The 16,975-nt window shown below is 42.4% G+C and overlaps 1 protein-coding gene across 8 annotated transcripts in view; it reads left to right on the forward strand.

Annotated features, from left to right (window-relative positions):
* Positions 1–882: 882 nt before the first annotated feature.
* LOC101992219 (ankyrin repeat and KH domain-containing protein 1) overlaps positions 883–16,975 on the forward strand; it is a 118,328-nt gene continuing 102,235 nt past the window's right edge. For 5 of the 8 annotated variants that reach the window (XM_013349515.2, XM_013349518.2, XM_013349516.2 and 2 more), the window contains exon 1: positions 883–1,328. In XM_013349515.2, the coding sequence (XP_013204969.1) occupies positions 1,041–1,328 (288 nt within the window). In that variant the 5' untranslated portion in view covers positions 883–1,040. The remainder of the gene's footprint in view (positions 1,329–16,975) is intronic. The other 3 variants (XM_013349517.1, XM_005355964.3, XM_005355966.2) reach the window with 1 other exon arrangement.

Genomic DNA, 16,975 nt, shown 5'->3' on the forward strand with positions numbered 1-16,975 from the left:
AAGCCTTGGGGCGGCCGTCCCGAGCACCTCCCGGGTTGCTTAACCTCCGCGCGCTGGCTCCAGCTTGGACGGGCGGGAAGCGCCGAGCAGAACCGGCCCGGCCCGCGGAGAGCCGCTCCCGGTCCCCGGCTCCCTCCCCAGCAGCCGGAGGCCAACGGGTTAAGTAGCCTCACCTGCCCCAGAGGCGGAGCCTGCCGCGGTGACTGACGTCGCGGGCCTCCAACCGGGAAATGGCAGGAAGACGGGGCTGCGCGGAGACTGACTGCTTCTTTCCGCCAATCCCCGCGCAGCTACTTCCGGCCGCGGCGGCGGCGCCCGAGGGAGAGCGACAGGTGGGAGCTACTTTGTTACCTCGACGCCTCCTGCACCGCGGACGCACAAGACTCTCCGAGCCAAGGGTTAGGTTTACTTCGTATTTTGTTCATTCTTGTGGGGTTTCACTTCAGCCCTCCTTTTAACGAGCGATGGAAATTCCCCGGCCCTTTCCCGTCACCTCAGATGGGGGCGGGACGAACAAGCTCCCCACAGGCCAATTGTACCACGCGACGTCCCGTGACAAAATGACCGACAGTCCCTGGCACCAATTGAGTTCCCCATTGTTAGGGTTCCCCCTGAGTGATCGCCGGCCCGACTAATCCGCTTTAAGGTCGTGAGTCGCTAGTCACGGAGGCCGACCAATGGCCAGAGGCGAAGACCGGAAGTCGGCGCGGGAGGCGGAGGAGGCGGGCGTTCACAACCGCCTAGGCCTGCGCGGGTCAACGCAGCTTGGGGGCCGAGAGCCAGCTAGCAGCGCGTGACGGCGAGCGTGAGCGACAGCTCGCTGTGGCCAATGGTTCGCGGGCGCCTGAGAGTCGCGACCAGTGATGAGTCGCAGGGGCGGGAGGCAGCAGGTTAGGCAGTGAGAAGTTAGTGGCGCTGCTGGGACGGGGGGGGACGGAGACGCTTCTTCCTCCTGCTGCTCCTCACCTTCCTGGGATCCGCCGCGGCGGTGGCCGCGAGTGATTCGGCGGCGGCGGTGTCCCCGGCTCCGCGTGCGAACCATGCTGACGGACAGCGGGGGTGGCGGCACCTCCTTCGAGGAGGATTTGGACTCCGTAGCTCCGCGATCCGCCCCAGCTGGGGCCTCGGAGCCTCCTCCGCCGGGAGGGGTCGGGCTGGGAATCCGCACCGTGAGGCTCTTTGGGGAGGCTGGGCCGGCGCAGGGAGTCGGCGGCGGCGGCGGCGGCACGGGCGGAGGGGACGCGGCGCTGGATTTCAAGTTGGCGGCTGCCGTGCTGAGGACGGGCGGCGGCGGCGCCTCTGGGAGCGACGAGGACGAGGTGTCCGAGGTATAGCTCCAGGACCCTTGTCTCTAACATCGCGTGCGGGAGCCGGGCGATTCTTTGGGCCGGCAGCCCGCGGCTCCGCTCTCCCGCCTCCCGGGTGCAGTGCTGGCTGACAGCGGTCGCCTGTACGACGGCGGTGGCAGCGGGCCCGGGCCTAGCGAGCGCTCTTGCTTGCTCTCCGGCGCGCGTCTGGAGCGGGACGGGTTCCCGTCAGCGCCTGTCGACCCACAATAGGGGAGTTCTTGGCTCGGCGAGCTTCGCGCGGGAACCCGGACTCCGCACGCTGCCTCCCGCCCACCCCGGGTTGGAGATGGGGGAGGGCGGGGTCTTTGGAGCCCGAGTCCCTGCCCTTGGTACTGAGGGAGCCGGAGAAACTGACGGGCGGACGCGGGCAGCTCAGGGAGCCCTCCTTGCTGGTCCTCTGCCTTCCCTGGTGCTTTGCCTGTGCATTTAAGTAGAGCGCTTCTTCTTTTCTCTGTAGTTTGAGGCAGGTGAGTATTAAGTTCTCAGCTTTCACGCTGAAAAGGAGTCACGTGACTGGCTCTTGGACGTTTTGTGAACTTAGGCAGGAAAAGGAAGTTTCAAGGCATCTTTGAGCTTTGGGATACCTGGATAGTCGAACGCTGAGGTTTTCAGCCTGGGAGAAGGTGAGGTATCCTACAGACATCTTTTCTTGTGAAGAAAATAAGTCGAGCTTTCATTTCTTTTAGCACATGTGTATATTCCCTTGTGCTCATTTCAGGTGAGAGCAACTTAGGATTGTAGATACTGTCTTTGGTCTCTCGGAGGAAAAGGTGACAAACACATAGTTGTAGCTGTCTGCACACTTTATCGCATGCATATACCTGTATGTTACTCTTTTTTTGGCGGTGGTCAAGAGAGTGCTGTACTGTGATGTTTTAAGTGCCCAGAATTATTACTTTTTTAAATTCTGACTGATTTTTTGGATGTTTTAATTTAGCCTGTGAGTTGGTATGTAGACTGGGCTGGTGCCTGTATCTCCTCAGTGCTGAATTACAGGTGTGCACCACCATGCCTAGTCAAGTATTTCTTTGTTGGGCCTATGTGAGGCCTGGTTCATCCCTTGTGACTTTAACCTCTGGTCCTGGTGTTAAAGTACAGGAATTTCTGTGTACCATAATCCTGGCTTGTGCATTTGAGAAGAATAAGAAGTTACTGCAAAGTACAGTTAAACACTGTTCTTTCTAGGTCTAAACAGGAGTTTATTTGGACTCAACATTTTACTTTGGGAAAAAAGCTATGTATGTTATCCATCCATATTTTTGAATTTCTCTGTAGGGAAATAAATTCTAAGTCAAGATGAGAGAATAATTTTACTTGGGTAGTTGGTCATTGTGAGAGTCTGTAGCTCCCTTGATTTTGGGTTTGTGGAAGACTTTATCCATTCAGTCAAACTTGAGCTGAACTCAGAATACATGTATGTTTAGCTAGGAAATAAAGCAGTGAGTAACTTTAGATTCTAAAGTTTTGTTTCATTTTTCTTTGTAACTTGAAAGGAAGATTGAAAAGGTTGGTTTTGTTCTAAATGTTACAGGAAGGTAGTCTCCTTGATTTTGAGGGCCACTTTGACATAATTGGTATGAATGAGATTAGAAGTTACTGATTTGCTTTTTTAATGAATAGTGTTTAAATTTCTTCACAGATAAAAAGTGCTAGTGAACTTCCAAGTCAAATTCCTGTCTCAGTGTTTGTTTCTGTCACACACACATACAAACACACATTTCATACAATGTGTTAAAGCTATGGGTAAAATCTATACATTTTCACCACTTTGTTTATTTTTGAGGTAAGGTCGGTTCTCCCTTTGTCTCTGTCTCATATTTTTGAGGCAGGGTCTTACTGTGTAGCTCTGGCCGGCCTGGACAGGTTGGCCTTGAATTCATAGAGGTCAGCCTGCTTCTGCCTTTCAAGTACTGGGATTGAGTGTATGTGCTGCCATGCCTAGCTTCATATTCAAAAATAAAATTTGGTCTTATATGTAATAGTGTTTTGCCTATATGGTGTGAACCACGTGAGTGCCTGGTGCCCAAGGAGTACAGAAGAGGGTGTCATGTCCCTGAAACTGGATTTACAGCTGTTGAGCCACCATGTGGGTGCTGGGAATTGAACTGAGCAGTCAGTGCTCTTAACCACTGAGCCATCTTTTCAGCCTCAGAACACCTATTCTTTGTTTGTTTGTTTTTTTGTTTGTTTGTTTGTTTTTCAAGACAGGGTTTCTCTGTTGACAGCCCTGGCTGTCCTGGAACTCGCTTTGTACACCAGACTGGCCTCAAACTCACTGAGATCCACCTGCCTCTGCTTCCCAAATGCTGGGATTAAAGGTGTGCGCCACTATGCCTGGCCAGAACACCCATTCTTACTCTCCTGTTTACTTATATATTCTGTACCACTCCCAAAGTGAATTTGGGTATGAGTGTATATTCAGATCTTTTTTTCTGTTTGGACAGGGTTAGACATTGTAGCCCAGGCTGGACTTGTGTGTGTGCTAGACAGTCTTCTGTCTGTTCCTCCATTATGTCTGATTGGCTAGCTGGCTTTCCTTCTTCTCGTTTTCTTTTAAAAACAACATCAACACCAGAAAGAAAAAAAAAACTTTAGTTTTGGAATGTAATCCTCTGAGCTTACAGAGCTTTTTTTGGGGAGATAGGGTGGGGTTCAATGTACATCTAGATTCTTAGCCTGTGGAAAAGGAAAGCTATTTTTGTGGTTTTCTTTTCTTTCAGAAAAGAAATTCCTGAAATATTTCATACCAGCAGTAAGTTGCAGGTTCTATAGTCTGTTTTTGTGAATAAAATGAACTGTTTGCTTAAGTAAGTTATTTACCTTTTCTATTTTCTCTTTTATGAGCTATCTTGTTGCTTTTTTTTTTTTTTTTTTTTTGGTTTTTTCGAGACAGGGTTTCTCTGTGGCTTTGGAGCCTGTCCTGGAACTAGCTCTGTAGACCAGGCTGGTCTCGAACTCACAGAGTATCTTGTTGCTTTGAAAGGGATAACATAATATTCTTAGAAAATTACTAACCTATGAAGTATTTGATGAATAATAATAAAATCCTAATTTTCATATTTCCTAAATTATTTAAGAGACAATGAATTAGTTGTTACATAGTTGGAAGTGGAGATTGTCTTCTTCCCCATTTGGGGCAGAATGTAAGAAATGAGAAATAAAAGACCCAGTATTGTCTTTGCTGGTTATGTTGAAAGGTCCTGTAGTTTGAGGAGGAGATAGGACTATTACTATTAGTAAATTTTTCTTTTTTTCTCCTAATCTTATTTATTATTATTATTACGATTATTCTGTGTACATACATAATGCATGTGTGTGCAATAATATTCCTCTGGATGTTGTAGGCAATTTGTGGAAGTCAATTCTCTCTACTATTATGAGTTCTGGGGTTTGAACTGAGGTGGTTGGGCTAGATGTGCTTGTTTGCAACTGCTGAGCCATCTCACCAGCCTCCATACATTTTTTTTTAAAATACAAAAATTATTATCTTAGTGAATACCATCATTTAGTTATTTGTTTAGTGGCGCTGGGGATTAAACCCAGGGCCTTGCATATGCTAGCAGTATTCGCTAATTACACCCCTAGCATCTCTTTGTAAGATTTGAGATAGGGGCTTACTAAATTGCTCAGGCTAATTTTGAACTTGCTCTTTAGTAGGGATTAAACCTTTTGGGGTTTTTTGTTGTTGTTGTTGTTGTTTTTTCTTTTCTTCTCTCTTGGTTTTTTGTTTGTTTTGTTTTTTTGAGATAGTCTCACTGTGAAACCCTGGCTATCTGGAATGTCCTAAAACTTCATGGAGATCCACCTACCTCTGCTTTGCAAGTGCTGGGATTCCCAAGTGCCTAGGCCACCACACTGGACTTAAAACTTTTAATACTTCTGCTTCAGCCTCAGTATTAAAAGGTCAATGCCACCAGATCTAACTATTTTGTATGGTTTTAAATATTGAGAATATCTGTTTTGTATTTCTTTAGGGTTATTGAATCTCTTCCTTCTCCACATAAATCCTTGACTAGAGGAGTCAGAACTTGCATTTGATAATAGAGATCAGGTTAAAAATTTCTTAGAGCTAGGTAAATTCAGTGAGTTAGGAAAATGAGTCAGAAGAATCAGGAGCCAACCCCAGTTTCATAGCAGAGCTAGCCTGAGTTACAGCTACATGAGAACCTGTCTCAAACAAAACCCATATAAGTCAATTTAAGTTATCTTTTAAAGATTTACTTTTATTTGTATGTATATGTATGATGTATGCTAAATTTGTGGTTCTTTTAGAATCCCTAGAACTGGAAGGCATTTCTAATTGTGGGTTCTAGGATCTGAATTCAAGTCCTCTGTAAGAGTAGTCCATGCTCTTAACCACTAACTAAGCCATCTCTTCTTACAAAACAGTTTATTTATTTATTCTGTATACAATATTCTGTGTGCATGTCTGCAGGCCAGAAGAGGGCACCAGACCTCTTTACAGATGGTTGTGAGCCACCATGTGGTTGCTGGGAATTGAACTCAGGACCTTTGGAAGAGCAGGCAATGCTCTTAACCACTTGAGCCATCTCTCCAGCCCCCGACACTGTCTTTTAAAGACTGCTGCAGCGCCCTGGTAAATTCCCACACTTAAAATGTGTGGTCTGTAATCCTGTACGTCACTGAGCCATCTCTCCAGCCACCTATTTTTTTTAACATTATTTTACGTTCATGAGTGTTTTGTTTGTATGTATCTGTGTGCAATGCCCAACAGAAGCCAGATGAAGACATTGGAACTCCTTAGGACTGGAGTTATTACAGACAGCTTTAAGCCACCATATAGATTCTGGGAATTGAACCTAGATCCTCTAGAAGAGCAGCCATTCTTAACCACTGAACCATCTTTCCAGCTCACAAACCATTTTTTGTTTGTTTGGTTTTTTTGAGACAGGTCTCACTATGTAGCTTTGACTGTTCTGGCACTCACCATGTGAGCTGGCCTCCGACTCGCAGAGACCCCTCTGCCTCTGCCTCCTAGTGTTGGGATCAAAGGCGTGCATCATTACGCCCAATTACAAACCAGTTTTTGAATGTAAATTTTAGAGTGATACCTCTGCCCTTTTAACAGGTTCGAAGAAAAAATTCCTAAAGAAAGGACTTTTTAGATTGATATTTTTAAGTTATCTCTCATAAGAGTATGCATATATTATATTTGAATAACTTGTGGCAGCTTTTGAAATTATAAAAATGGTGTACATACAAATAAGCTTTAATACCAGACAGACAGATTTCTGAGTTCAAAGTCAGCCTGGTCTATATACTATATATTGAGCTTCTGACCAACCAGGGCTACACAGTGAAAGAAAAAAGAAACTGGGGGGGGGGGTTATTATGGGACTTAAGGTATAGCTCAGTGGTAGAGTAGAACTCTTGACTAATGCACATCTATCTCTGGGTTCAAACTCCATTAAAGGGAAAAAAGGTTAAAATTATTATAAACTAAACAGTTTCATGAAACAATTCAGCAGTCTAGACAGAAAAGATAATATAGAAAGTAAAAGTTTCCCACCTCAACTAGCCCTTCAACTCACATTCTTTAAGGTAGCTAATAATAGTCTTTTTCTTTTAATAACTGTATATCATATTGACAGTTTTTAAAGCATGTGCTATATTTACAATTTTGTAAAAGCACAAAGATACTGAATATGGACCTGAAAGTTATTATAGCAGAAGCTTTGTAGGAATTTTTTTCTCTTCCTGAAAATTACTATTAGATTCAAAAGCACAGGCTAGATAGTTAGGTCAGTAGTTAAGTCAAAACCATAGATCATAGAGAGGTTTTTTTCCTTCCACTGGCAAAAGAGCTAGTCAATTTCTTTTATAGTTATTTACTACATAATACAGAGCAGAGTTTTTTAGAAGCATACTGACATTTTGGGCCAGATTCTTTGTTGTGAGGTCTCTCCTATGCATTAGCAACATCTGTATCTATCCACTAGATGCCAGTAGAAACCACATAAATTAAGATAGACCCAAATTCTTCAATCATATGATGCCTTCTGGGAACAAAATCACTCTTGCTTGAGAACTGCTAGTATAGACGTCACACTTGTCAGGGATGGCAATTTTGTCATGAATACTCTGTATTCAAACTTTAGGTAAACAAGGTGACTCACTGCTTTTAATAGCATCTCAAGGCTTACACATAACCTGAACAAGAGAGAAATAAAAGGTACTTAAAAGTTCAATATAAGTTTATTGGTTAAAATAACTTTTACTTTAAATATTTTCAAAAAGTTTACCTCGTTTTCATTAAAGTAAACATACAAAAATTGTTATGAGGACTTTTAGTGTGTTCAAGACAGAAAGGGTTTTATTATATAAATACCAGTGATAAAATAGGAAATATAACTTTGTATTCTAGTGTGTAAATTTTGGAGACATTGGAAATATTAAATGAAGGGGCTATGTGGAATTACTGTAACTGTTCTTTACTTCAAGAGTATCAATCTTGGACAATATTGTTCTGTAAAGCAGTAAGACAGCATATAAATTAATGCATTGGATGTAATTATATGCGCTATGAATTTAGAGCAATGTAGAACCGGTTAATGTGAGTGGAAGAAAACCGTATTGTGAAACGAAGTATGAGAGTTGTTTTTGTTGTTTTTTTTTTTTTTTAAAAAAAAGCATATTTAAACATATAACATGTAGTTCATAAATATAATAAAGGACAAGTAATGAATTCCTGTTTTCATTTTTTTTTAATGTTCTTTTAGAAAATTGTGTGTGTAAGAAATGAGAGGGAAGAAAGGAGAGAAAGGATGAGGAAGGAAATCCATGACCCATTCCTGAATGTGAAGGTCAGAGGACAACGTTTGGAAGTTGGTTCTCTCCTTCCATTTGGAGATCTGAATGCAATGCAGGTGTTAGGTTTGTGTGGCAGTGTTTTATCTGCATAGCCGTCCTTGTTGTCCCTGTCTCCCTTTTTGAGACACATATACAGTCTAGGTTAGCCTGGAACTTAGAGTTGTTGTGCCCTTAATCCTTAATGCTGGGATTACAGGTGTCTATCCCATTTCTCTTTTTCCCTCAGTTCCTTTCTTCTTCCATTGTAGTTTAGGATGACTTTGAACCTGTGCTCCTCCTCCTGGAGCTACAGGTGTGGACAATCACCCAGCTCTCTAGTCTTGGAGGAGGCACAGGGTCTTGCTTTGTAGCCCATGCTGGTTTTGAACACTTTAAAAAAAAGTAAATAAATAAACCCAGAATCTTTTTCTAGTCCTAACTGCCCTGAAACTCCATATGTAAACCTGGCCAGCTTCAAATTCAGAGGTCCTCCTGTCTCCTTAGTGTTGGGATTAAAGTCACCATGCCCAACCTAGCTTCGAACTCCTTCAGCCTTGGGAATGGAATTACAGACAGGGATATGCTATCATGCCCAGCCTTGGATGGTTGTGAATAATGCTGCTGTGAACATAGGTGAACAAATATCTTGTTTAGATACTGTCTTCCATTTTTTGAATATATGACCAGAAGTGAAATTTTTTTTTTGTTTAAGTGGGTTTTTTTTTTTGAGACAGGGTTTCTCTGTAGCTTTGGAGCATGTCCTGGAACTAGCTCTTATAGACCAGGCCGGCCTTGAACTCACAAAGATCCACCTGCCTCTGCTTCCCGAGTGCTGGGATTAAGAAATTCTTTTTTTTATTTTATTTTTTTTTGGTTTTTCGAGACAGGGTTTCTCTGTGGTTTTGGAGCCTGTCCTGGAACTAGCTCTGTAGACCAGGCTGGTCTCGAACTCACAGAGATCCGCCTGCCTCTGCCTCCCGAGTGCTGGGATTAAAGGCGTGCGCCACCACCGCCCGGCGAGAAATTCTTTTTTTTAAAAAGATTTATTTATGTATGTATTTTCTATATGAGTGCTCTATCTGCATGTACATGTTCGTGCTGGAAGATACTTGATAAATTATAGATGTATAATGTTACTGTGTGGCTTGGAACTCAGCTACTGATCTTTTGGCATTGTTTGCTCATTCGTTCTTTGGCTTTTTTCAAGACTTACTTTTAATCTTAAATATGTGTCTGTGGATTCTGATTGTGAGTGTTTGTGTCAGTGGAGGCCAGACACATCCAATTTCTCTTGAGCTGGAGTTAGAGGTGTTTCTAAGGTGAGTGCTAGGAATAGAACTCTGATCTTCTTCAAGAGTGGTATGTGCTCTTAACCACTCAGTCATCTCTCTAGTTCTACTGTTTATTCATTTTTTACAGAAGAAACTGTTTAGTGGGTGGGACTTCTTCATGAACTCATCTTTCATAAGAAAATTCCATAGTTCTAGGCTGGGAATGTATCTCAGTTGGTAGAGTGCTTGACTAGTATAATAGGAAAATCTGGGTTTATCCCAGCATAGCATTAAATCAAGCTTGGTGGTGCAAGGTTATAATTTCAGTACTTGGGAGGTAGAGGCAGGAGGATCAGAAGCTGAAGGTTGTCCTCAGTGCATACTGAGTTAAGAGTTAGAAGACAGTGGGGGCTACAATGGACCCCATCTCAAAAGAAAGTAAAATAAAAATGAAAGAATTCTAAAGGTCCCTACCCGTGACTTAGAATACATGGACGCTAAGGCAAGAAGATGATAGAATGCCCAGGCTAGCCTGACATATATACATTAAGGAACTGAAAGATAAGGGTGGATGAGGAGATAGCTTTAAAGTGTTTGCCAGGCAAGCATGGTGTTCTGAGTTAGATCCCCAATATCCACATAAAAAGCCAGAAGTGGCAGTGTGTGTTTATAATTCTACCCTGGGGATGCCAAGACGGGTAAATCCCTTGGAACTTGCTGGCTGCTACTTAGCCAGCCTAGCCTAGCCTAACTTAATTGGCTATTATTCCCAGGCCGCAGTGAGGCCCTTTTGTCAAAAAAAAAAAACAAAAACAAAAAAACAAAAAAAACAACAAAACAAAACAAAAAAAAACCCAAACCAACAGAAAACCAAGGTGTATGATGCCTCTGAGCAGGAAAGCATCTAAGATTGTTCTCTGACCTCCACCTCTTAACTTCCCTTCCTAAGTAGCTGCTCTTTTGGTAGAGTACTAACCTAGTGTGCACGGATCCCTGGGTTTAATCTCCATATAAACTAGACTTGATGATGTACACCTATAATCTCAGCACTTGGGGGTAGAGGCAGGAGAATCTGAAATTCAAGGTTGTTCTTAGCTACGTAGTGAGTTACACAAGACCCTGCCTTAAGGTAAAACAAAGCAAGAATTGGTGATCATATCCTAGTGGTCTAGTACTCTCATATCCTGTGCAAGGCCAAAGATCTGTTGTCTTTGTAAAAAGAAAACAGAAAAAGTCTTTCAAGAGGTTAAGTCCTTGATAACTTATTTAAGATTTCTGGTAAAATGGTTGCTGTCAAACCTGATGATCTGAGTTCAATTCCTAGAACCTGTGTGTGGAAGGAGAGAACTGATTTGCACAGTTGTCTTTTGACTTGTAATGTATACTATGGGACACAGAACACACACAGAGCAAAAAAATTTTTTTAGTTAAAATGAATTTTGGTTGGTTAAATATCCACCCATCTGTTCAGGGAACTGAAACCTAGGGTCTTGGACATCCCGGGAGAGTGCTCTGTGAATGAGCTATATCCCTAATTATTTTTTTTTAAGGTATCATTTCATATTGTAGTATTGTCCAGGCTGTCCTGGAATTTACAGCAATCCTGTTTCAGCTTCCCAAGTGTTGGGATTATAGGCATAGCAATGATGTCTGACTCCCAGCTTTTTATCTTTTTCTTTGTGGTACTAAGGATTCCAGCTCTCAGCTCAGGCTGTCCTTGAACTCAGTTCTAGCGAACTTTGAATTTCCTGCCTCAACTTCCTAGGTATCTGAGATTACAGGGTTATACTACCAGGCCTTGCCTGATGATATTTTTGAGTAGATTTATTTATTTAAGATCATCTTATTTGTTATGCTTTATGCTAGGCTTTAGACGAAAAAAATGTTTTCTGCTCTTACGGAAATCAGTATTTTTCAGTAATAGGAATATTTCAAAGAATGAGAAAACTTTACTTCTACCTGTCTGTTTAAACTCCTTTCAATATTAATAGGTTATATTGTGTGTCCCAGGAATGTTGCAATTTAATTACCTCGTCATATTTAATTTTGTTATGGCTTTGTGACAATCCAAGATATCAAATTCAATGTATAATTCTTGCTGTGCATTAATTGGATGATCCCCCCCTAAAGGTAGGGTTTGAGTCTTTACTTGAGGCCATGGATGGGCATTAAGAGTTGGACCTAAGGCCGGGCGATGGTGGCGCACGCCTTTAATCCCAGCACTCGGGAGGCAGAGGCAGGCAGATCTCTGTGAGTTCGAGACCAGCCTGGTCTACAGAGCTAGTTCCAGGACAGGCTCCAAAGCCACAGAGAAACCCTGTCTCGAAAAACCAAAAAAAAAAAAAAAAAAAAAAAGAGTTGGACCTACCTATGGGCTAGAGATGGCTTGGTAGTTAAGAGCATGGATAACACCGGGCGATGGTGGCACACACCTTTAATCCCAGCACTCGGGAGGCAGAGGCAGGCGGATCTCTGTGAGTTCGAGACCAGCCTGGTCTACAGAGCTAGTTCCAGGACAGGCTCCAAAGCCACAGAGAAACCCTGTCTCGAAAAAAAATTTTTTTTTTCACAACACACTATAGGACTCTATTTTTTTTTTTTTTTCGAGACAGGGTTTCCCTGTGGTTTTGGAGCCTGTCCTGGAACTAGCTCTTGTAGACCAGGCTGGTCTCGAACTCACAGAGATCCGCCTGCCTCTGCCTCCCAAGTGCTGGGATTAAAGGCGTGCGCCACCACTGCCCGGCTCTAGGACTCTATTTTTAAGTAATGTCCAGAATAGGCAGATCCACAGGGACTGGGCAGGGGTCACAGCTTCGAGGGGCTCAGGGAGGGGGATGGGCCATGGGTTTTCTCCGGGGATAGTTTCCTTCTGGGATGAGAGGACGGCTCTGCAGTGTGCAGTGGTGATGGTCACACAATAGTTTGAATGTGTAAATACTAGAAACTAATAGTTCCTCTGACTTGAGATGGTTAATTTTATGTTATGTGGATTTCACCACAAAGAATGCAGAGTGGGAAGAGATGCTTTTCCTTTTATTATTTTATTCTAATTTAGCCTGGCCTGTATGTACCACCATGCTTGATTTACAAGGTACTGGGGATGGGACCGGCGTCCTTATGCGTATTAGGCAAGCCCTTAACCAACTGAATCACACCTCCAGCTCTTTTATTTATTCTTGTTCACCCAAGACAGGGTTTTGCTATGTAGCCCTGGGTAGTCTGGAACTATACTACTACTGGGTAGCTTTGAGTTTGCAGCAAGTCTTCAGCCTCTGTCTTCTCAGTGCTAGCCAACAGCAGACTAGGCTGATATCTTTAGGAAAACAAAAGTCAAAGAAACAAGTGTCCCCAGGGCAAGATATAGGAGCAGCACCTGGCCTGGCCAAGGATGCCAGGGAGGAAATGATCTCAGGGAGGGAAGGCAAGAGGCAGCCACCACACAGCCCTTCAAGGGTCCTAAAGCTAGCCTTGCCCTCAGCTGACAGATGGCCTCTCTCATAGTCTCAGTCTCTGTCTCTGTGTCTCTGTCTCACTCTCTGTCTCTGTCTCTCTCTCTGTGGTTTTTCAAGACAGGGTTTCTCTTTCATAGCTCTGACTGTCTTGGAACTTGCTTTGTAAACCAGGCTGGCCTCGAACTCAGAGCTCCACCTGCCTCTGCATCTCCAAGTGCTGGAATTAAAGGCGCCGCCACGTCCAGGCCTACGGGCCTGTCTCTTAATGGGTCTCTCTAGTGTCAATGCTGCTGAAGCTACTTTTTTTTTCCCATGATATTTATTGAGCTCTACATATTTCTCTGCTCCCCTCCTTGCTTCTCCCGCTCCCCCTTCAACCCTCCCCCAAGGTCCCCATGCTCCCAATTTACTCAGGAGATCTTGTCTTTTTATACTTTCTACTTCCCATGTAGTTTATATCTATGTAAGTCTTTCTTAGTGTCCATATTGCTGTCTAAGTTCTCTGGGATTGTGGTTTGTAGGCTGGCTTTCTTTGCTTTATGTTTAAAAACCACCTATGAGTGAGTACATGTGATAATTGTCTTTCTGTGTCTGGGTTTCTGGGTTACCTCACTCAAAATAATGTTTTCTAGTTCCACCCATTTTCCTGAAAAATTCAAGCTGTCGTTATTTTTTTCTGTTGTGTAGTACTCCATTGTGTAAATGTACCACATTTTTTTTTAAATCCATTCTTTGATCGAGGGGCATTTAGGTTGTTTCTAGGTTCTGGCTATGACAAACAAAGCTGCTACGAACATAATTGAGCACATGTCCTTGTGGCACAATTGAGCATCTTTTGAATATATACCCAAAAGTGGTATTATTGGGTCTTGAGGAATGTTGTTTCCTAATTTTCTGAGAAATCGTCACACTGACATCCAAAGGGGTTGTACCAGTTTGCATTCCCACCAGCAATGTAGAAGTGTTCCCTTTTCCCCACAATCTCTTCAGCTTAAGTTATCATCAGTGTTTTTGATCTTGGCCATTCTTACAGGTGTAAGATGAAATCTCAGAGTTGTTTTGATTTGCATTCCTCTGATGACTAAGAATGTTGAACATTTCCTTAAGTTTCTTTCAGCCATTTTAGATTCCTCTGTTGAGAGTTCTTTGTTTAGGTCTGTACTCCATTTTTTTTATTGGATTATGTGATCTTTTGGTGTCCAATTTCTTGAGTTCTTTGTATATTTTGGAGATCAGACCTCGACCTCTGTCTGATGTGGGGTTAGTGAAGATCTTTTCCCATCGAATTTTTTTTTTTTAAAAGAAGAGCATGGATTGCTCTTCCAGAAGTCCTGAACTTTATTCCCAGCAATCACATGGTAGCTCAAAGCCATCTATAGTGGGATATGATGCCCTACCTTCTTCTGGTGTGCAGACATACACGCAAGTAGAACACTCATACATAAAATAAATAATTTTTTTAAAAAAGAGGTGAACTTACAAGGATAATAATTTATAATAAAAGCATTCCTACTCAGTTATCATGGATTATTGTCTTGTGTCTTGTGCTCATATTTTAACAAAAGTCCAACTACTTATAACTCTTATTTACTCTGTGGTGGGGGCAGGAGCATGCCATGACATGCATGTGGAGGACAGAGGAAAACTTCAGAGTGAGCACCCACTTTGTACCCTGTCATGGCAGGGTCTCTTGTTTGTGCTGCTGCACTGTGTCCTGCAAGCTAGTTGTCCCACGAGCTTCTGAGTAATTCTTCTGTCTCTGCCTCATGTCTGGCTTTTCACTTGGGTTCAGGGAGTTTAACCCTGATTGATAAACTTGCATGGCCAAATGCAGTTTGTACTTTTGTCTGCCAAGCCACTCCCTTAATGTCCTATACACTGTACCAGCATATTCAGCCTTTGCCATTTTCAGGTCCCTTTAATGAGAACATTCTCCTTAAGATATCCATGTAGCTTTCCTCTTTTCTTTATCTTAAGTAATTTTTATCTGGGGGTGATACTACTTGATATCTTTGGCCTGTTGTTTAGTGTCTTTGATGTAGCTTTGACTTGATTACTTTTTAACACTGAGCTACAAACATCAGCAGCCTGATACCCCCATTATTTAAGTTATTTAATTTTTTCTGTGTAGCCAGCCCTTGGCTGGCCTTGTGCTTCCTTTGTATCCCAGGCTAGTCTCACACTCTCATTCCTTAACCTCTGTGCTGAGATTACAGCTGTGTACTATCATTCCCAGATTCCTTTAAGAGACCTTCCAACTATCTATTGCTTGTTTTTTGTAAATATCTCAGACTCCAGTTCTAAAACTGAAACAGTCATTTCCTTCTTCCATCTATTCTGTTCCTTCTTCCTCCTTTTGTGTGTGCGTGTGATACTGGACATTAAATCCCTGGCTTTGGGCATCACCCTAAGCAGGTGCTTTAGCAATGAGCTACATACTCAGCCTCATCATCTTTATAAGTAGCATTGCCCTTGCTTGTTGATTCCTGGCTGCCCAGCTAGCTTAGACCTGAAATAATCACACAGAAACTATTAATTAAATCACTGCTTGACCCATTAGCTCTAGCTTCTTATTGGCTAACTCTTACATATTAATTTAACCCATTTTTATTAATCTGTATATCACCACAAGGTTGTGGCCTACCAGCAAAGTTTCAGCCCGTCTATCTCTGGCAGCTCCGTGGCCTCTCTCTGACTCCACCCTTCTTTCTCCCAGCATTCAGCTTAGTTTTCTCCTAAGTTCTGTGCTCTCAACAGGCTAAGCCAGTTTTTCTTATTCATTAACGGTAATCACAGCATACGGAGGGAAATCCCACATCATAGTAACTCATTGCCCTAACCCAAGTCATAGCTCACACTGCTGCTACTTCTCACTGTAGACATCTTATTCCTTTTTCTGTATTCTCACTTCTGCTGTAAATGAAACTATCTTTCATCTATACTATAATTGTCTGTCTGCCTTTAATCTTAGTTTCTAGATCTTTACCCTGATATCAGAGTAAATTCTCTTTTACTAAAATATTATTCATTTTAACCTGTAGTTCAAGAGCTGTGGAGACTGAAGTAATGGGGATTGCTGCTAGCATAGGCTGTTGAATATTCCCCTCTCAAAGAAAAAATATTTTTCATAGCATACACAATTATTTTGGATTTTGCTTTTGTTATCTTTACAGACTAATCCTCACTGATCTCCATTTGCTTTTTATATTTGAGCCATACCAAATTGCTATAGTTCTGAACACCAAGATTTTGTATGTTCTAGAATATTTACTTTCACTACTTTGACTTCCAGAATCATAGTAATAACTATGATATGTTGAGGTCTCATTTCCACTGTACTAAAATGCTTCCTTATATATTCTAAAAACCAACCTTGTGTACCATATAAGAAAAATTATGGTTCTTAATTTGCATATGAGGAAACAAATACAATATGTAACATACACAAACTTATATAGTCAGTTAATGTTAGTGCTATGTTTTTTCTTTTCTTTTTTGAAGATGTATGCATTTATTATGTGTACAGTGTTCATGCATGCATTTCTGCCAGAAGAGGGCACCAGATCTTATTTCAGATGGATGTGACCCATCTTGTAGTTGCTGAGAATTGAACTCGGGACCTCCAGAAGAACATTCAGTGCTCTTAACCTCTGAGCCTTCTCTCCAGTCCCTTGAGGCAGGATTTCTATAACACAGCCCAGGCTAGCCTTGAACTTGACATATTCTTCCTTAGCTTCTGACCAGGATATAGATGTGTACTCTTATATCTAGCAAAAGTCAGTATTTGACTTGATTCAGACCTTTGGGTTTTAAAATTTGTTTATATACTTTTCTTTTGCCGAGGGGGTTCAGTTGAGACAAAGCCTCTCTACATAATCCGATTTGTCCTAAAACTCATTATGTAAACCAGGCTGGCCTTGAACTCAAAAGATGTGCCTGCCTCTGTCTCTAGAATGCGGGAATTAAAGGCACGTGTCACCAGGCTCAGCTGTGTACTTGATTTTAGCCAGTAGGCTGAGGAGCTTCTTTTTATATATAGCTTATATAGCTTCTCTCTCTCTCTCTCTCTCTCTCTCTCTCTCTCTCTCTCTCT

This window comes from Microtus ochrogaster, chromosome 18, assembly GCF_000317375.1.
Source record: "Microtus ochrogaster isolate Prairie Vole_2 chromosome 18, MicOch1.0, whole genome shotgun sequence".
In the NCBI taxonomy this organism is placed as follows: Eukaryota; Metazoa; Chordata; class Mammalia; order Rodentia; family Cricetidae; genus Microtus; species Microtus ochrogaster.